The 22,623-nt window shown below is 35.6% G+C and overlaps 2 protein-coding genes across 2 annotated transcripts in view; one reads left to right on the forward strand and one right to left on the reverse strand.

The window, feature by feature from the left end:
• Positions 1–14,599, reverse strand: part of LOC134539218 (protein ILRUN) — a 37,831-nt gene extending 23,232 nt beyond the window's left edge. The window contains exons 1-2 of the mRNA XM_063381005.1: positions 14,234–14,599; positions 12,961–13,080 (exon numbers count right to left, since the gene is read on the reverse strand). Of these exons, the coding sequence (XP_063237075.1) occupies positions 12,961–13,080; positions 14,234–14,385 (272 nt within the window). The 5' untranslated portion in view covers positions 14,386–14,599. The remainder of the gene's footprint in view (positions 1–12,960; positions 13,081–14,233) is intronic.
• Positions 14,600–14,621: 22 nt separating this feature from the next.
• Positions 14,622–22,623, forward strand: part of LOC134539219 (uncharacterized) — a 134,434-nt gene continuing 126,432 nt past the window's right edge. The window contains exons 1-2 of the mRNA XM_063381006.1: positions 14,622–15,447; positions 16,738–16,978. Of these exons, the coding sequence (XP_063237076.1) occupies positions 14,904–15,447; positions 16,738–16,978 (785 nt within the window). The 5' untranslated portion in view covers positions 14,622–14,903. The remainder of the gene's footprint in view (positions 15,448–16,737; positions 16,979–22,623) is intronic.

The raw sequence follows: 22,623 nt of genomic DNA on the forward strand, positions 1-22,623 counted from the left end.
ATGCATCAGCTCGGCTCGACAGTGGCTCGCTCCTCTGCCAGTCTCTGTCCGCTCACTGCAGTCCTTGACGACCACCCCACCACTCACCCACGTAGCGCCGCAACACGTCCCGGACTGTCGCTACTGTCGCCTACCAAAGAAGCTCTCCAGACTATTATAAAGGTAATGTTACTCTTTATAGCAAGGAGTAATGAACGATTTAAACTCAAGGAATATGTTTGTTTTTCTCTAAGCTTTCATACAAAATGTCATGTAAGGGTTTTAATGTGTGGTTTAGTTTTGTTTTATCTCTGGTTGTTGTTTAGTTGTTTTAAAAAAAGAAAAGAAATAAAAAGTACAGAAGATAAAATAATTTAAAAACTTGAATTATAATTTTATTTTATGAAGTTATACCAGACGACTACTGGTAGTACTGTGCCATCATAGGTACGATGAAGTGTCACAGGAGTGTTCCATCTGGTGTTCGTGTACTGCTTACATCGGTATACGTTTCCAGGTATTAATATAGAGATCACTCTACCAAAGGACTGGTTATATAAAAGACCTTCTATGAGGTTGATCAATTGGTTGGATAAGGAGAACCGTAATTTTTTACTATTTATAATTATTTAAACTGAAGTCTTTCTCCAATATAATCATTATTGCACTAGTGAAGGGCCCTTTGTTTATAATCAAATATTAAATAATAAGTCAGTCGATTACTAGTAAGGATGAGTAGTAGTTTGATACCCGCATGATTGCATTTGTTTAATGTCTTCTTTTAGTTTCTTTATCTCCACTTGTACAACCCCAGAGGAAAACACTCCGACTGAGTTGGCTAAAGCTTGGCAAAAATAATATCTTTGTTTATTCAATATTCGTAAAAATTAAAATAATAATTTTTAGAGTATTGCTATTAAATTTAGGGAATGAAACCAAATATCTAATTATTAACTTTGAGTACCACCTACCTTGAGCATACGATCTGGTATAATAGAAATGTTATCCAAAATCCACTAAAGGGAGTTGTATAGAATTGGCCGCCCAACGTGGGGCTCGAAATAGTTGGTACAAGTTGAGGATAAAATTTAGAAACTTTAAGTAATCATGACGGATGATGTAAGAACTGCGTATTTCTTAAGAGGAAGTAATTTTAGAAACACTTTAGAAACAGACTCCACAGGAAATCCAGAAATAATGGAAACCAGTAATAACATGGAAGTACAGAATAGAGAAAGGGATTATACTAATCAAGATACTGCAGCAGAACCAACGTCAGGCGAAGTAGTTTTACCGAGGATAGAGACTAATACGCTTAGTTTAGAACATGTACTGAGGTTCATGCAAGAAGCAGAGGAAAGGTGCGAGCGGGAAAAACAAGAAGCAGAGGAAAAGGAACGTAAGCGTACAAAAAGGGAAAATGATGAAATGTTGGAAAAAATTAAGTTAATATTCACTAAGGAAACTGAACAAATTCGTGAGGATTTGAATAAGACGTTGCAGGAAATGGAACAGAATTTTTCTATGGCATGTAGCAGACTAGAAGCATTAGAAAGCACTTTATCTAAAGTAGAAGAAAGGGTTGAAGACAAATTGAAAGAGCACGAAAAGAAGTGTCATGATATTGCTGTAGGTGTAGTAGATGATAAACTGGACTTGATAAACAGATATAATGAAGCTAAATTTCATAAGCTACATACACTACATAAAACATCACAGGAGAATGCGGAGACACGATTCGACAAAGTAGAAGTGCGATTAGATGAAATTGAAAAAGGGATAAGATTAAATAATGCTACTTGTACGACTAGATATATTGAAATCACACATTTACAGAATGGACCTACACAACACCAAAACACAAATGTAGACAGTTCAGCTGAGAACATTCCGGAGTCGGGAAGTACTACTGTGTTAGTTAAATCGTCGACAACAGATCCAATACTAGCTATGCATCATCCAGCAAAGAAATGGCTTGATAATATACCTAATTACTCTGGAAACAGTACAGAAAATCCTATGTGATTTATACGGTTATTTGAGGATTACTGTAAGACGTTTGCACTGTCCGAATCTGACAAATTAAAATGCATAGGACATTGTTTGAAAAATACTGCATTTTTTTGGTGGGAATTATTACAGGATACAGTAACAGAATACGAACAGTTCAGAAAATTATTCTTGCAGCAATTCTGGAACACACGTATTCAGAGTAATTTAAGAGTTCAATTACATTCAGAGAAGTTTGACAATAGGAAAACGAAAAGTTTAGAAGCACATGTGAGCGAGATGTATGAGCGAACTCGTTACATGGATTGTAGAATGGAGGACGAAGAGTTTGTGGCATTAATTTTGTCTCAATTACCAATTAAATATCAGTTACAATTAACTGGCAGATCATTTTCAAGTATAGCAGATTTTAAAGAACAGCTTCTAGCGTACGACAAACTTGAAAAATTAGAACGAGTCAACAGCAACAAAGAAGATTACGAACGTCGTAATACTAGCCAACCAACACCGCTATATCAAAATTGGCAGAACAAAAAATTTGATAGGCCAAGTGAACAGGGACAACCACGAGCGAACACATTAAGAGTGAACCAGTATAAGCGACACTGGTACAATAGGAATCAACAGAATATGAGAAATTATGGAAACAATAGTAACTAGTATAACAGGAATCGTAAGTATGGCAACGAACAGGGAAGGACAGTAAATTCAACTGGATATCGAAGGGGTGAAAAACAAGAAATGATGAATAGTCATTGTGAAAGAAAAGAATTTGGAATCAATATGACACAGCTAGCACAGAATGCAAATGGCGAAAAAAATGAGTCGATAGAAAACTGGGAGTCGTCACAAGGTAATAGTGTTAAAACACCTCAGTTTACATTCAATGTTGATAGTGCACATGTGTGGAATCCTAACACTAAACTGATGTCTGAGAATCCTCTGAGAAATTTTATACTGCAAAGGAACAATTGTTCTGATGTTACTACTAGCAATAGTAATGTGACCAAAACATGGACACCGCAGGAAGCAACTAATAATTCGCACCATCAGGTAAACTAGCTTGGGTTGGCGAAAATAGGCTCCGAACGTCTAACCCAGGTATGGAGAATGGAGCTAGATTAGTAAATAACAACGGCGTAACGAATGTTAAAGACGATGTGGCGCTTAAACCATTATGCACTATAGTTTTAGATAACAGTGACAGAGAATTTCTTATTGATGAAATGAATGATAATGCAATCAATACAAAAGAAGCATTATGTCCCGAGATCACTTTATTAGTAAATGAAGTGAAAGTTCCCGTTTTGTTGGACAGCGGAGCAGAAATTTCGTGTATAAGTGCAGATTGTGTGGAAATGATCGAAAGCACTGGCATCAAATTACCAATTTTACCAGTACCATGTTTAAAGATAATGGGAGTGACATCTCGATCTAGCCCAGTAATAAATAAACAGACTTTGCTAGAAATAAAGGGACTTGGAAGTACTAAACAAGTACCTGTATTGATCGTGAAGGGGCTGGCGAAACCAATTATTTTAGGCACAGATTTCTTGAATAAATTAAACGTGATCTTAGATTTTGGAGGATGGTTAGTTACAGCTAAAGACGATGAAACATTATCAACCACTGCTGAAAATTGGCAATTTACAGATAAAAACATTGTCACTTTTGAGGAAAGAAATACACGAAGCAAATATATACTGTACCAATGTAAAAGATTTGATAGCGACTGAAGAGGATTTACGGAATGTGACTATGGGAGTTACATTAGTTAACGAAGATTTGAAAGCGCAGTTATTAGAAGTTTTGAGAATTCACATGGAAACATTTTTTGACAAGCCCGGCTTAAATAATCTGTATCAAGCAAAAATTAAGGTGAAGGAAGGCGAGCCGTTTCACCGTAAATCATACCCGATCCCAGCTAAATATCTTCGAGAAGCTGAAGAATACTTGCAATTGATGTTAAACTGGAAAGTTATCAAAAGAGCAGCTAGCCCATACTCTAATCCAATCATATGTGTTAGAATAAAAGATGGTTCAGTTCGATTATGTTTAGATGCAAGAGAGGTTAACAAAATTACTATGAGAGACAGAGAGAGTCCTCGGCCTACCAGTGATATACTAAGGTTGTATCAAGGAGTGAAATATCTTACCACTTTGGATTTGTCGGCTGGTTATTGGCAAATTCCATTACAGGAACAATCTAGGCAATACACGTCATTTTTGTTTAGAAATTATCAATATGTTTTTCAAGTAATGCCGTTCGGACTCTGTAATGCCATTGCCGAGTTTACAAGGTGTCTGGATGAAACCTTTGGTCCGGAATGTAGAAGTTTTGCTCGCGCGTATGTCGATGACATTTTGATTACATCAACAGAGTATGAAGAACATCTGGAACACATACACATTGTATTATCCAAATTAAAAGAAGCCGGAATGACTGTTAAATTATCTAAATCAATGTTTTGTCGTCAAGAATTACCGTTCCTAGGACATATACTTACTTCCAACGGTATTAAAACATCTCCTGATAAACTACAAGCCATAAGCCATTTTCCTGTACCTAAAAACATCAAGCAACTTCGAACATTCCTGGTTGTCCTTGGATTTTACCGGAATTATGACAATAAAATAGCTTATGTAGCGATACCTTTGTTTAACTTGTTGAAAAAGGATCAAGCATGGAAATGGGATCAAGAGGAACGTGAAGCGTTTGAATGTTTGAAGTCAATTTTTCTTAAAGAAAGAGTCATTCATCATGCAGTGCAAGGAAAAGAATTCCTATTGTATACAGATGCTTCCGCGTATGCATTGGGTACGAAACTGGCTCAGTTAGATGAATACGGGGTAGAAAAGATAGTGGCTATGGCCAGTAGAACATTGAACAGTGCAGAAAGAAACTATACTGTTACTGAGAAAGAGACATTGGCTATTATTTGGTTACTCCAAAAATTTAGAGATTTATTATTGGGTGAACGTATTAAATTGTTAACTGATCATCAAGCTTTATTATGTTTGAAAACTGGAAAAATATTTGGTAGTAGGTTAACGAGATGGAGTTTGTTAATGCAAGAGTTTGACATTGAAATCCATCACATTAAAGGAAAGGAAAATCTGGTGGCCGATTATCTGAGCAGAATACCCGATTTATCTACAGGTGCATCACAGTATGATACTCGCACTAAAGAATATTTGATTGCAAATATGGAGGCTATCAAAAATATGTTTAAGGTATTGGGTAAGCTACAAAGTGAAGATGAATTTTGTAAACATATAGTGGACAAATTAAATAACATGAAATAAACTCATAAAATACATTGTAAATATTGTATTTCCAAAGATGGTATAGTTTATTATCACAGTAACACGCAGGGAAAATTCGAAGATATGTGGAAGCCTATAATTCCAAAGACTGCAATTACGAAGTTAATTCTTGAGTCTAATCGTTGCTGGGGTCACATTGGTTCCAAGAAATTGTCAAAAGCTTTAAGTAGGCAAGTATTTTGTCCAAATTTGCCTACAATTGTAGCAAATGTTACATCTTCGTGCGATCTTTGCCAAAAGGCAAAGTATTCACATAGAATGTTAGTGGGTGAAAATCAGCCAATCATTCCGAAATCACCATTATACTTGGTATCTGTTGATCTTTTTGGACCATTACCTTGCTCGTCAGCAGGTGTAACTTACGTATTTGTTATGAGGGACGTATTCTCAAAATACACAAAGTTTTACCCTATGGTAAGAGCTACGGGAAAAGGTGTATACAACAAGGTAAAACAGTTTGTTAAAGAAGTAGGCCTACCTTGTTTCATACTCTCGAATCGAGGTACTCAAATTTACTGGGAAAATTTGGCAAGAAGGATTAAAGAAGTTAAACATTATTCCTACAACTTCGTCGGTAAAACATCCTCAAGCGAATCCTGTCGAACGAATAATGAGAACACTTGGTACCTAATATGCTAAGAGCGTTTTGTCATGACTCACACAGAAGTTGGAGAAATAAAATTCCATATATTGAATGTGTGTTAAATCATACAATACATAGTTCTACAGGTTTAACGCCATACAAAATATTGACAGGAAAACGTTCTACTGTAATTCCGGAATCAATTTTGCCAAAGATAGCGGTTGATATACCAGAAGAAGAAGAAAAAAGTTTTAAGGAAACTTTGAAAGAAATACAAGTTATGGTAAAAGCAAGACTAATAATTTCAGCTAACATCCGAAAAAGACAACAGAAAGCGAAATTAAAAACTACACTGTCTTGTGGTGAATTGGTGTTGAAGAGGACAAATCCTATTGGTCGATTTTGGGAGTATTTCACAAGAAAATTATTTCTTTTGTATGATGGTCCTTATATAATAACCAAGGTTATTAGAGAAAACTGTTATGAGTTAGCTGAGATTGATACAGGAAATATAGTTCGTCATTATAATATTTCTCAGTTAAGGAAATATAAAAAGCCTAGCATAACAGACTTTGATTAACTTATGCTTTGTAAATACTGCATAATCTTGAGTTTTATAGCTGAAATAATGAAATGATATGAATATATAGGTACACGCAACCTTGTAACATATGTGACATCATGCCTGAATAATTAATGATAAGCAAGGATATGATTTATTTTCCTCAATGTATGATTGTTCATTTAATACCGATTGTATGTAAAAAAAAAAATTTTTAAATATTTGAAATTGTTAAGATAGGTTTTTGTTGTAAACTGCTATTGTGATATAAGTTTGTTTTAGTGATATCATTCATGTTGTGTGTATGTGTATGAAAATTGCCTCTAGTGTAAGACTAGACTATACACAATATAGACATTTTTCGAAGGGGCATTTCTATAAAGGTAAAGTTACTCTTTATAGCAAGGAGTAATGAACGATTTAAATTCAAGGAATATGATTGTTTTTCTCTAAGCTTTCATACAAAATGTCATGTAAGAGTTTTAACGTGTGGTTTAGTTTTGTTTTATCTCTGGTTGTTTTAAAAAAAGAAAAGAAATAAAAAGTAGAGAAGATAAAATAATTTAAAAACTTGAATTATAATTTTATTTTATGAAGTTATAGATGTGACTAGAGGTAAAATTGCTGGATTGTAAGTTGTTGAAAAAGCTTGGGAAGTTGGGATTTGTCGAAATCCTTGAAGACAAACTTTATAATTCAGCGACGTGAAGAATGGTGCCGGAGCCAGATACGGAATGTATGTTGAATTGATGAAGCTACCAGACGACTACTGGTAGTACTGTGCCATCATAGGTACGATGAAGTGTCACAGGAGTGTTCCATCTGGTGTTCGTGTACTGCTTACATCGGTATACGTTTCCAGGTATTAATATAGATCTCACTCTACCAAAGGACTGGTTATATAAAAGACCTTCTATGAGGTTGATCAATTGGTTGGATAAGGAGAACCGTAATTTTTTACTATTTATAATTATTTAAACTGAAGTCTTTCTCCAATATAATCATTATTGCACTAGTGAAGGGCCCTTTGTTTATAATCAAATATTAAATAATAAGTCAGTCGATTACTAGTAAGGATGAGTAGTAGTTTGATACCCGCATGATTGCATTTGTTTAATGTCTTCTTTTAGTTTCTTTATCTCCACTTGTACAACCCCAGAGGAAAACACTCCGACTGAGTTGGCTAAAGCTTGGCAAAAATAATATCTTTGTTTATTCAATATTCGTAAAATTAAAATAATAATTTTTAGAGTATTGCTATTAAATTTAGGGAATGAAACCAAATATCTAATTATTAACTTTGACTACCACTTACCTTGAGCATACGATCTGGTATAATAGAAATGTTATCCAAAATCCACTAAAGGGAGTTGTATACTATCTTTCACGGTCATCCTCGCTGGTATCAATACCACAATGACTCTTCTCCGGTAGCAGTCAAACAGTTGCTCTGATGCCACCATGCAGGTTATCACCGGTCTCACTCCCTCTACCCTCGTGCTCATAGACATACTCACGGAGGCCAGGGGTAAAAGCACCCAGAAACAGCATGTAACGCCTGCCCCACACGACACCCATTTCCTTAGCAGTTTTCATGTAATTTTTATGCTAGCGCGCCTGCTCCCGTGTGGGTAACATTTCAGCACCCTTCCAAGGGGTCTGGCTCTGGGTATAAAAGTTTTCATAACCGAAGTCTTAGCCAAAACCGTAATAGAACGTGTTCTATTTTTCTGCTATACCCACGAGCTGGAGCCGTCAAGATGGCGGACCCACGTGTTGCAATATAACCCCGTATATAGTCTGTATTGTCAACATTAAGGGACGTAACAAATGTAATGGTATGCCAAATGAAACTTTATAATAGTAAAACTACTATGGAATATATTTGTTATGCTGAAATTGCCACAGAAAGAAGTAATCGGAAATTTTAAAATACGTTATGAAAATATGTTGCACTTTATATTACCCATTATCTCCTATCACGTTCGTAGAAGTTGCGGTAGCGTAGTGGCGAAGAGCACGATGGTAGCGGTAGAAGGGTGATTTTGAATGTGGTTCAAATCCTCATCAGTCCAATTTTTTTTTATTTTTTTTTTAAATAACAGATAATTAAATTGTACATACTGTGCTTTCTGCAAATATAAATTATTAGAATTAATTTTAGATATAATATTATTAACTATATTTAGGTGTCTCAGTCCATTGATTTTATTCATAGTACTACGTACCTAGATTTATTTTTACTTTTAAAAAAGTAAAGTAAAATCACATGTTCACAAATAATTTAAACCAAAAGTTAATTTTATAATCAAACCGCCAACGTTTACTAAGAAACGAGTGTCCATAAATTAATAATGAATAAACTGATACTTCATAGCGACACACCTGTGAGGGTAAAAAAAAACATGCAAAATGTTTTTCTTCACCGAAGATTTAAATTTATTACGCGGTATGTGCGTGTTTATTTGTCTCACTGGGTTACAAAAAATATTAGTTACAATTCCTCTAATTATGTAGTTAAATATATAAGTAATCAATAAATCTTATATATAACATATATGAATCGGTAGCATTTTTTTACTATTACAATGAAATTAGCTTGATTAACTGTATGATTAAATTAAAATTAGAATTTAAACCGTACATAAACTACATTTAGTAAACCCAATGTCCCTTGTATCATTTAAATTTATAAATTTTTAGATTTTGAAATTAACCTACAACTTAAAAATATATTTGTAATTCCAAAATTGCTCTTAATTTGTTTTTAAATACTAAACCAATTTTGTTATTTATTTGCAAATGAAAAATATAAGATAAAATATCAAATAATATTTCCGCAAGTTACATAATTTTTAACACAAACAGGTGTAACTTTCACTTTTTTTTCAGTATTTTGATAAGTTGACTACGACAGGTTTATCCTCCCCTGATATGTTTGCTTTGGTCGTCAACTGCGTTGGCTGGTTTTCTGTTAGCATTCTAGGTATCATGTGTATGGAGTTAAGAAATCTTTCTGCGGTTCTGCTATACAAATTTTTATGAAAATTTTTATACCCATGGGTATAACAGAAGTTATAGCAGAAAATGGGCATCGTGTGGGGTGGGCTTAAGCGTCCCTGGTCAGACGCCACAAGTGTTCCTGATCCATCCCCCCCCAGAACTCTCGCGACATCTCGGCGGCGGCGTGTTGATAAACCCCAGGCCATGACTGGGCCTGCGCTCCAGGGCTCTAGCAGGGGGCTGCGGGGAGCAGAGGAAGGCTGCGACTGACATGACAGGCCGCTAATGGCAAGGCGGCACACACCTCTCTGGCTGGGGGGGAGGGGGGGGGGGGGGTGGAAGGGTCCGCGTGACCTCCCGGACTATGACCGCGGCAGCCAGTGGCCAGTGTAACATCATTATAAACATTACATTTTAACACATTTTTCTGTACAATGAAAGAAAATAACACTTTTAAATCAAACTATTGACAATTTAATATGTTTTTATGATAAATATTAATTATCAAAAGAAGCTCAGGGGAAGAAATTTATTTTCTACTGTTTTACAATTTCAAGTTGTAGGATTGGTGACTTCTTGAGATTTTCGTGATTTTCTTAATGTTGGTTGCATGCTGTGTGTATACGACGTTGCGTCCCTTGCCAAGTTTGTAATCCCATTCTTAAACAAACTTCTGACAATTTAATTAATGTTTATTCAATGAAACATATTAACAGAGACCATTAAAGTTACCTACTTGACATGTGGGAAATGGCTTTTCATAAAACACAACTATGACATTTTAAATGTGTTATATGTATTTAACTTCTACTAACCATTGTGGTGGTTGAGCTCAAACAGGAATGCAAGGTCGTGAGAAATTAATTAGTTGCAAAAGGTTTAGAGTTCAAGTCATGTAGATAATCACATACGTACTTAATTAGCACCATGGTAACCAGTTTTTTTTTGTTTTGGTAGCAGTTGAGTCAAGTTGGTACTTCATTAATTATGGGAACAGTTTTAAATGTTGTTTTACAGCTGTGTACATTATTGCAACTACATATTTGGATAGGTTTTTTAATGTAGGCTACTTGCATTTTAATTTATTTATTATGATTTGCGTTTCATTAGTATTTTAAGAAGCATTTTTACTCACTTAGTGGGACGGATGCTAGAATTGTGAACTTGAATTATTTGTTCACATAACATTTGGTGTGTTGATAGCTATGTGAAAGCATCAATTAGCTAGAAGCAGAAAAGTATGGTCATTTGTAGAGGATTCTTCTGTTTCGTACGTTATATTCTGATGTAAGCATGGCTAGTGTTTCTGGAAGGGTGGCGTAATGTGAGGCAGAATGTAAGTCGGTATGCTCTGCGAATTAGGTAATAATTTATTGTGTTGAATACCTCGTGGAATTCACGTTTCGTCAATGGTTCTATACGATTGTGAACGTCTCAATTTTCTGCTCACAGCAAAGATGATGTAGGTACATGCCTCCCACATAGGCAAATGTTCACCGTTCAATGTTGTTGTTATGGGCCTATGTTATACCCAGATCCTCTGCATTTCATCATGATGGCATGATCTTGTACAATATTTATCCCACGGTACAAGATGCTTGCTGTTTTAATTTAGTGCATTAAAAAATCCTGTACATTTGGTCCTAATGGCATGATCCTGAATACATTAATTCTGCAGTCAATGATGCTTGCCATTATAATTTTTTTTTAATTTGAAAATCCTGTACACTTGATCCTGTTGGCATGATATTGTAAGAAACTTTGTAGTGGAAAACAAACTAAAATCCATAGGTAATTTTTTTATAGCAAACTAATAAAAATAAGTAAATAGTGATGTCAAATTATTACAATCCCTGTAATATTTCTATTTCAAATACCATTTCCAGAATATCTCACCCCCCCCCCCCCTCCCCAACCAACTATTCAATAGCCACCAATCTAGGAAATTACCAACTTAACCTATTTTCCTTATTTTGATCCAGTGGTACATGATGCTTGCCGTTTAATTTAGTAGGGCCTACTTTAAAATATCCTGGACATATTCATGATGCAAGTTGAATACAAAAGAACATTTCTACAAGGCCTGCCATAATTCGTTTAAGTTCTGATGTTCGGGTTCTTGTTTGGCAAATATCTTTCGGTAAATATTTACTTGGGCGGTATTTCCGAAAAAAAAAATGTTAAAAATCCTAAAATACCTTTATTTTATGCTTTTCAACTTCCTCTTTTCATTAAAATCGGCGGAGATTAGAAATTCCAAATACTTTAGGAGATATCGAATTTTTAAATTTCTTCATATGTAGTTGAGCGGTATTTGCGAAAAAAAATGTTAAAAATCCGAAAATACCTTTATTATATGCTCTTCAAATTCCTCTTTTCATTAAAAGTGGCGGAGATGAGAAATTCCAAATACTTTAGGAGATATCGAATTTTTAAATTTCAGCACAAAACCAGCGCATTCCTGTGGCGTGCGTGCACCATTGTTTCTTGTTTACTTACGAGTATCTATTTTTTTATTGGATAATGATGTCACGTGATTGTTCGTGATAGGCCAGAATTCAAATGAACTAATACGTGATTATTTAGTTAAATTATTGTTTAAAACGGTGTTTAATTACCGCCTCCAACTTAGGGGAGTTTTTAACGTTTCTAATTTTAAAGTCTTATTTGTTATTTTGATATTGTTGCGCAAGTAATAAGTAACAAAAAAAATTACGTGAGTTGTTACTGTACATCCTTTGTTACGGGTTTGTTAGGTAAGGTCAGTTACATTATAAATAATTTAAAACTAAAGAATAATTAAAATTAATTCACATTATTTTTAATATCACCTTAGTTTGAAAGTATTTATAATGTAACTGACCTGACCTAATCGACCATTTTAGTTTACTGTTCACCCTCTGTCCGGATTTGTTTGGTCAGGTCAGTTACATTATAAATATTTTAAAACTAAACAGCCATTAAAATTAATTCACAAAATAATTTTTAATGTCGGCTTAGTTTGAAAATATTAATAATGTAACTGACCTGACCTAATCAACCATTTTATTAATTACGCATTCACGATTCACGTATTCACGAACACACGGCAAAATAACAAAAATGGCGCCGCTCGAATGGTTCCACAGGTCTTGTATTGCAAAATTAAAAAATTCGATATCTCCTAAAGTATTTGGAATTTCTTACCTCCGCCACTTTTAATGAAAAGAGGAAGTTGAAGAGCATAAAATAAAGATATTTTCGGATTTTTAACATTTTTTTTCGGAAATACCGCCCAAGTAAATATTTACCTATCTTTCAATTAAAACAGCAAGCATCATGAACCACAGGATCAATGTATACGGCATCATGTTATCAGGATCAATGGATAAACTTGGATATATGATGCGGAAAGCATTACCCACTAGAATGCAGCAAATGACTTACAATACAGGCCTAAGCAAACATAACACAGCCTTGAAATATGAAAGCAAGAGCATGTAAGAGTTTAACTTACTTTGTGTTCGGAGTAATGCTTTCCCCTTCCCCGATCGTAATGTCTCTAACCAAGGACATAGACGGTAGTTTGTACGGAGCTTCAAAGTCGAAGTAAGAACACACTGCACCTTGCAGATTCCTATAGAGAAACAAAAATATAAAACAAGTTAAGAACAACATATCACCTGAATCCCCTGTGATTTCATAGTGAATCCTATGCTCATGCTGAAATCACAGGTACAATTTTCCCAATTAATCCTTGTTTGTCGCAATTTCTTTTGATATTTCATTACTAATGAACTTATAGTTCATGCTGGTTCACTTTTAATGCTTGATATAATCTGATTCCTTGCAATATATTCAGAAATCTAAAAATTAATTCATGGTAAATAAAGAAGAGACTGATAAAAATGTTTGCAGCATTTGAAAATATTTTTTTTTACTTCCTTGAGGTAAGTACCTTTCAAATTACTTACAAAAAAAATTTGGTAGGTAAACATAAACTACAGGGTTGAAAGGTCCGTAAAGTTATGTCAGAAACATTTTAAATACTGCATAACTGTTAAAACGTACAAATTGTTGATAGATAAAATGTTGTTTAGCAATATAAAAACAGACTAGGTATTGATATAAAATTATGAAACTTGCATTAAAATAATTAGCTATAGCTTAATGATTTTAATACTTTTGAGGCTAATATATTCTTATTTTTTTCAACCCTGCAATTCGCCATAACTTCATCGACCACCTCAATACCAACAAGTTACCAAGTTTTTTTTTTTGAGAATCCAATTCGGATTTGAAAAATCCCTTTTCAGGATTATTAACTACCATAAAAAGTACTCAAAACATTATTTTCGTAATTATTATTTTTCAATAGGTAGAGACTTTCAACATTTACTTCTTAACATAAAGGTATCTTAGGTACACCTAATTTAATTTTTACACTAGATTTACTCCTTAAAAAATTAGATATCTCATAACATTAAATATATTGAAAATTAAAAGGTAAAAATTGTTAATAACCTTGACTCAGGAACACACTTTAAATAAACAATACCCATACGTTTTCGCTTACGCGAGCTTGTCATGTCTTCATAAGCATGCTAACTTGAATTTGTTAAATAACACAGTTGGAACTTCAGTAAAAATATATTTATACTGTGAATAAAGTTACTACGTGAAATGATACATAATAACAGGCCTTATTTAGTATGTACACCTACTTCCAAGCCGAATGACCCAAACACTATAACCCTATTTAAATGTAAATATTACTTAGGACCACGTACCAGTTATTCATTTCCAAGAAGAACGAAGCTGCAGTTTCATTTAAATTGTTTCCAACTAAAATTTGTAACTGTTTTATTAATTCATCTCTGTCCGTTGTACCCAAACAACTAAATTGCTGTAATAAGGTTTGATCTATATCGTCGATATCCATTGTAACTTCTCATAAAGTATATGACGTGAAAAAAAAGTTAATACTGAAAGTAATTTTTCTTCAAGGCTAAACTCGACACGTTTGTCTTAGCTCAACACAAAAATACGCTTGTATTTGTTACACAACAAAGTAACTACTTCACCATCTTTCATTTACTGATTTGATTCAGCGCATTTACACCGCAGTAAGACAGCAGCACCGTCGTATAATCTCCAACCCAAAGTGCACACCGAGTCACGTGATTCAACTGAGGCGGAGACTACAAACTTTTTGTGTCAGATTCAATTTCGAACTTGTCGCGGAACAATTGGACGAGTAAATACGGCTTTAAAATGTGGTAAATGAAGACGTACTCCAGGAATTTTTTATTTTCAGCGTTATGAATGGATTAAAGTGACAGTTTTTCAGCTCAACCGTGGAACTGATATTTATTTGTGTGATTATTGTGTGTGAGTTTAGTGTTTAGGAGTTTTCGGTGTTGAAGAGAAAAAATATATTTATTCTGTTTTGGGTAGGAAATGATAATTCCAAGGTTAGAAAACTGTACGGATAACGAAGAAACATCTAGGTACGACGAAAATGAAAAACAAGATACGCTGGGAAAAAGAAAGTTTTTTAATGTTCATGACGACGCTGGTAATTCTAAAATATTACCTTCCAAACGTTTCTGTGTCAATAATGATAGTGAAAACATAATTAACTTGAACAACGGAACTGCTTCCAAAACATTAGAAATTATTGTAGTCAACGGAACCTGGGACACCAGTCGAAAAATACCTTCTGTTATAGCTGAAATGCACACTGTAAAACTAAATCATGTTGAAGAGACTGTTGTATCGTCAGAAATAAGTGCAATAAACCATAAGGGTAACTTGCCACAAGGTGAAAAATTGAACGGGACTGTTTATGGCAACGTCAATGATGAAATTGTAAACAATAAAGTATGTATGGATACAGTGAGTGATGACAACAAGAGCCTCTCCTGGCTTATTAATTTTAAGGTTGATACGCTATTTCGTAATTTAGAGCTTCAAGGATATGGTGATGAAGATTGCTGTGCAGGTTAGTTCACATTAATAACTTATCTTATGACCTGTATGATTGTTTCCAATTTATCAAACAAATCGTTTAAGTTAAATCTACAGAATGAGTTAAAAAAAAAAAGTTCGTCTGTTCTGTATTACTGACAGTCAAAAGATAAAATATTATTTTGCGTTTCACAGTAATTCACGCCGAGATTGTAGTAAGCTCCAAACCACTTGGATACCAAGTTCTCATCAATTAAATAATGCCTCAAGTTGGGATCGAACACTCGACCCTAACAGTATGAGCATGATGTATCAGCGATTACGACCACTTACTACCGAATATCCCATTTTCTGATTAGGATATTCCGTTTCCGGTTCAAATTGATGCTGATTTGAAGTAGTCAGCTAGTTAACAATATTTCCGACATTATGATTGTTTTTACTTCCTTATCGAGTGATCACTTGAACTCTTTTTAGATATGTACATAAAGAAAAATTTTTTAAAAAATTTTGTTTAAAATAACAGTTTATTTATTTATTAATTTAAAGCAAAATATATACTTTTAATTTTAAAATATTTGCGCATGATTGACAGTTAACTATTTGTAAGTAGAACCATAGCAGTATAAACTACTAATTTGTTTATCCAAACCTTTTTTAAAAAATAGGTATAGTCACAGCTTTTAATTTTGTTCAGTTTATAAAAAAATACTGGTAAGTTTCGTGCTAGACTCCGTTCAACCGAAGCATTATTTTTTACGTTTCGAGCTCAAAATAGTCATCCTGAGCCTTATAAAACACTTTTAAGTAACGAACTTAAGAAGTTGTGTGTAACTCAATTGTTTAATGAAGTCGGATTATATGGTCAGGTTTAGGTACATCATACTTGAATTAGCATTGTCCTTTACTCATTGTTGCCTTCATTCACAAAATGTCCGTAACACAAACCTTAATACATAAATCTAATCATAATTCTGTTCTGTTTTCATGTCAGGTTTAAACAGAAACGCCGAGGGTGGGGAGGGGGGGGGGGGTATTTTTCGGAATTCGCTCTTTTTCGTGTGGTAAAATCATCCACGGGGCCACACACTAATAAACAATAACATAAGTAAGTAGGTACATTATTTATTTGTTAAAAGAAAAATATCTTATGGCGAGGATTATTTACAAATTTTCTTTAACCACAGCTTCTTGCGCCTTGTTTTATTTTTTTCATCTTCGGAAAGGGGACTCCTGTCCCCTCCCCCTCCTTTTTTGGCCGTTGGCAAACTTAGTGAAAATATTTGAATGTGCCTGTTTAACAATGTGTGCTGTTGCCCCGCAGGAAACATAGCACCCTCGCCAGATGCGTGCTCTCAGAAGAAACAGGCAACCGTGTACCTCTCCAAAAACACCAAAGTGTTTAACCACAAGCAGAAAGATCAGTCCAACCAAGAGCACGTAGTTCCTCCAAGTTTTACTGACATCAAAGAGAAAAAACCGCCCTTCACCTACACGGAACTCATCGAACAAGCCCTCGAAGAGAAGGGGGAGCTGACCGTCTCGGAAATCTATCAGTGGATCTCGTAAGTCAGCAACATTCTTTATCTAGCTTGTAAATATATCGTAGACTTAGCATAAAAGACTGTTGGTGTTGGGTCAGTGGTGGAAAAGGGTTTTTAGGAGTAAATTGGTTCTTAACTTCCACGTAAAAATATATTTTAAAACAATATAAAGTTTTTAAAACCCATTCTCACACTAATTTTAAAATTAATTCTGCGTGAATTAAAGATTTGACTGGTAAACCTTTTTTTTATTTTTCTGTAACATTCAAAAGGAAGAATAAAAATAAATAAAAATCTAATGGGAGCACAAAAAAATGAGCTCTAACTTTTACATTTTAAAGAATATATTAGCTGTAAGATTGAATAAAAAAAATGCCACCCATTTCCCCCTCACTTATCCCACAAATTTGTTTTTCAACAAATTTTGGCCTTATAATAAAAACTTTTATGTCAGACCTAGCATTTACTGAAATCATGAAATCATGTGGTATACCGTTAAACCATTAAATAAGAACATTATCTGTAGAAAAATATTTTTAAAAAAATTATATATGGTTATTTTATGAATTTATTAAAAATCATGTGCAAAAACAAAATCATATAAGCAAAATAATGTAGGCTACTACCCCCATAAGGGGTAATCCAAAACGTCTCCAGTTCCTATATTACTCCAACATCTCTTTCGCTGTTCACTCCATTCACGGAGCGAAATACTACTGGCTTAAAACCTACCCACAGTGACCTGAAAAATTCGCGGATTCATTTCGTGTTATGCTAAAATTCAAATAATTATACCTTAGTGCTGCTTCTGCCATTGGTTCACTGTTAATCTGGAGGACTGAGGGCCAATTAGAGACCCATCACTCATAGAAGTGTCGAATCACAGGCCCACGCAATCGAGACGACTCACAAGTCAACAGCCAATGAACAGTTGGAATTTGCCCGAGTGTGTAGAGGATATTGGAGTCTATCGTGAAGGTCATTGAACCCGCGAATTTTTCCGATCTCTACCAATGACGAAAACACCCAACTTTGCACACGATTGACGGTTAATCACGTACAATAACTATTTGCTATCAAAACCATAAGAGAAAAGACCATATTTTTTTTTGCTAAGCCCTTTTCAAAAATGGGTAGTCATAGCAGTAGTATAGGATAGCCGGTCCGAGGACTGGGTTCTGGGTGTGGAGCCAGAGCCGGTGTCCGCCATCTTGGATTGTGACGTCACGGCGGCCATCTTGGAGGAGTGTAACGGGACATAACGTAACGGGACAAGTTTGACCTTGACCTTTGACCCTCAAAATTCGCCAAAATTGGGCAAAAATTGCCCAAAATTCCTCAAAATTCGTCAAAATTTACATTTCTGTGAAAAAAATTCCGCCAAAAAAAATCTCAAAAAATTCCACAATTCAAAAATTCCCGTTTTCGAGAGAAAAATTCCCGTTTCGAGGGAAAATTTCCCGTTTTTAGTCCTTAAAAATCCCAGCGGCTAGAAATGTCCATATGTAGGCTTAAGCATCCATGTCTACAGCCTACGATAAGCCTCTGACGTCATCATGGATTATGACGTCACTGTTGCATTTTCCGTTACGGCCGCCATCTTTAACTTTTTTATTTATTATCCGATTTTAATGAAAAAATTTTTAAAAAATATAAAAAAATTCAAATAATAAAATTTTAATAAAAAATATTTAAAAAATAAACTTTTACGACACGGAGTTCAGAGTCCTCGGTTCGAACCCGGTGAGGGCAAAAAAATTAAAAAATGGCGACCGATCCTTCCCTCACAGTGACTGCTGGCATACTGACTCCCACCACTTTTTTCATAGCATATATCATCCGGCAGTATGACGTCATGTACGTCATCTTTAAATTTGGACGCCATCTTGAAAATATTTATTTATTATCCGATTTTAATGAAAAAAATTCCAAAATTCATCAAAAAATTAACGTATTTGAATTCTGTTTGATTATACCGATGTACGTCCTTGGTTCGATTCCCGGCGAGAGTAAATTGTCGATCCTTCCTCCATGAAAGCTACCTAGACTGATCTACCACCACCAGTACAAGGTATATATCATCAACTGGTATGACATCATGTCCGCCATCTTGTCTTCATCCGCTGGAGAGCACCATCTTGTTTTCGTCTGCTAGAGTGTGTCGATACCATGTAGTATAATTATCTGGTTACCAAACCTTTGTCCTTGACCTTGAACTTTGACTGTGACCTTGAACTTTGACCTTGACCTTGAAATTTGACCTTGACCTTGAAATTGGACTTTGTCCTTGAAATTTGACTTTGTCCTTGTCGACCATCACGGATCCGACATTTTATGTTCAGTACATGCTACCAGGAGCGACCACCTGCTGGAGTACACCATCTTGCGCGTGTACTCATATTATAGAGTACATTTCCATCTGGTTAATTTTATTCTAACCCGCTACAGTGCAGTAATCATTTATTACCGAGGTGCCCCCGCCATCTTGAAATTCGGCCGCCATCTTGAAATCATGTAATAATGTAGCTAGAAAAGCGGGAAAAAATCCAAAATTCATAAAAAAAATCACTCATTAACTTACATATCGATTCGATCCGCTCCAGTCCTTGGTTCGATCCGAGATCGATGCAATAATGTTTAATTTTATGTAAAAAAAATAATAATTTCCATAAACCATGTTCAAAATTCATTAAATAAATTTGTAATCCATATAATGAATGATTGGATCGACTTAGGTCCTTGGTTCGATCCCTGGCCGATACAAAACAACTTTAATTTAAAAAAAATACTAAAAAAGTGCTAGGTGTGAGAAAATAAAAACACCACAAGTTCTTTTAAAAAAATTTTATTACATAAATTCAATACACTACTACAAGTACAAAAAAAAACACTGACAAATTAACAAAGCCTTTTGGATTCCTCGATTCAAACAGTCTTCTTATTGTACGGACTAAGCCTTTTACATGACTTTAAATGTCTATCCGATCCGGTCATCACCGCAGCCAGAGACGGACTGAAGTTCAAATCACTTATATAGTCTCATTAGCCGGTACAACACATGAGTCAAATCAATAACCATGTTCATTATACGTCTCGGAGCATTTTTTATAATGACGATGTAAGCTATCGATACGTGAAATTAGTTTATTGCACTTATTGCACTGAAATTGTATTCTTTGAACATTATTAGAACAACCGCTTCTTTCATGTCTGCGAGCATTTGAGGTGATAGTAAATGATGCACCACAGTATTTGCACTGATGCGAAGTACGCTCTTCATTAATTGAAGTATACAATGTTGATGAAACTTCAGCTGATGGTGGAACAGCACATATCGAAGTCTCCTCCAGTGTTGTCAGAGGCGTTGCCAACGGGATCTGCTCCAACATCGTCGGCGCTGACGTCATGGTTCCCGTAGTCGATGATACATCCTCCATCGAGTACGACGTTAAAGTCGGTAAAGATGCCATCGAAGTCTCAAGAACAGGCAATTACACGACTTATGCACCAGAAGAAACAAACTAGGTGATCCCTACACCACCGTCACCAGTAACAAACTGAGCGTCCTGCTGTCTAGAACTCGCTTATATACAAGCACCGTATGGAATAATACGCTAGTCAAATCAAGAACCATCTACAATAATACTAGAGTCAAAACAACGTTAAAAATAGAAGCACCGACTACGAAAAGGCAGCACATTTGGAAGCACCGACTACGAAAAGGCAGCACATTTGGAAGCACCGACTACGAAAAGGCAGCACATTTGGAAGCACCGACAACGAAAAGGCAGCACATTTGGCAGCACCGACAACGAAAAGGCAGCACATTTGGAAGCACCGACTACGAAAAGGCAGCACATTTGGAAGCACCGACAACGAAAAGGCAGCACATTTGGAAGCACCGACAACGAAAAGGCAGCACATTTGGAAGCAACGACAACGAAAATGGCAGCACATTTGGAAGCACCGACAACGAAAAGGCAGCACATTCTGGAAGCACCGACAACGAAAAGGCAGCACATTCGGAAGCACCGACAACGAAAAGGCAGCACATTCGGAAGCACCGACAACGAAAAGGCAGCACATTTGGAAGCACCGACAACGAAAAGGCAGCACATTTGGAAGCACCGACAACGAAAAGGCAGCACATTCGGAAGCACCGACAACGAAAAGGCAGCACATTTGGAAGCACCGACAACGAAAAGGCAGCACATTTGGAAGCACCGACAACGAAAAGGCAGCACATTCGGAAGCACCGACAACGAAAAGGCAGCACATTCGGAAGCACCGACAACGAAAAGGCAGCACATTCGGAAGCACCGACAACGAAAAGGCAGCACATTTGGAAGCACCGCCAACGAAAAGGCAATGCATTTTGGATGCACCATCATAAAGACAGCGCATTTTGGAAGCACCATCGAATAAGGAAGCACATTTTGGAAGCACCATCGAATAAGGAATCACACTTGGAAGCTCCATCGAATAAGGAAGCACACTTGGAAGCTCCATCAACAAAAAAAAAGGCAAAAAGGAAGCACAAGTTACGAGATCTAAGTCTTAGTTAGAAATCAGAATACACGAAATAAAAACCTTAAATTTTTATAATTTAAATTATTTATTTCTTTACATTATACAAATGCAAGTAAAACAAGCCATTATTGTATGTATCCAGCTTTCCTCAGTTCCTTGAGTATGAAGGATATTTCTTTGATGCACAAATAGTTTCCTGCACAAAGCGAACCATGTAGAAGTCTTAGCCGGTCAACCAATATGTTTGGATCTTTCCATGATGTGTAATCATTCTCTTCTACCACCATCTTCCTTGCACCTTTATAATAAATATTATGATCTCTGGTGTCTTCCGTTTTACCACCAACCTCAGGGTAACTTTCATGTTTGAGACGGTGATCATCACAAGCTTGATCAGACTTATTTAATATATCACGACGTTTCCACCGTTTCGGTCTCAGGACACCTCCACATTCTTCGATCTTGGCAGCTTTAGGTGTTTCATCATAGTCTATGTCTTTGTCAACAGCCTCAGAGTCACTGTAACAATCACTGTAGAAGGAATCGTCTTCACCCAATTTACCGTAATAATTCGATGTTGATGATGTCGAAGTGTCTTCATCGTCTTCATGCTTCCTTTTTAGGAGTCCATCATTTTTACAAAGTAGGAAAGATCTACTTGAATTCGGCTGGAATATATTCTCACTTTTCGCGTTAAGGATTCTTCCATTGTCTTCATTCTTCCGTAAATCATCAACCTCCTTCAATTTAAGTTCTTTGTCGAGATCGGAAGAGCCAAGAAGATTATTGTGATAATGCAGATCACTCTTCCTTAGGCTAGTAGATTCATCGTTGTCCTCTTGCTTGTACGCAGGCTTGGCGCTACAAGTTCTGCCATGTCTTTTTAGGCTCTCTCTCCGCGTAAACGACTTGCTACATCGAACACAACTTATCATATTGCGCAGAGGATTTTTAACACAGTCATTCTTCTCGTGTTGTCTTTTATTCTTTCTCAAGATAAACTCTTTACTGCAAAACTTACACCTATGTTCTTTCGATACAGCGTCAGATCCCAAATCGGAATTCATATTAGTTACTGAGACTAATGCCAGATACCAATTGAGTGTTTTAAATTAAATCCAATACTTAAATAGAAA

This window comes from Bacillus rossius, chromosome 15 (assembly GCF_032445375.1).
Source record: "Bacillus rossius redtenbacheri isolate Brsri chromosome 15, Brsri_v3, whole genome shotgun sequence".
Lineage (NCBI taxonomy): Eukaryota > Metazoa > Arthropoda > Insecta > Phasmatodea > Bacillidae > Bacillus > Bacillus rossius.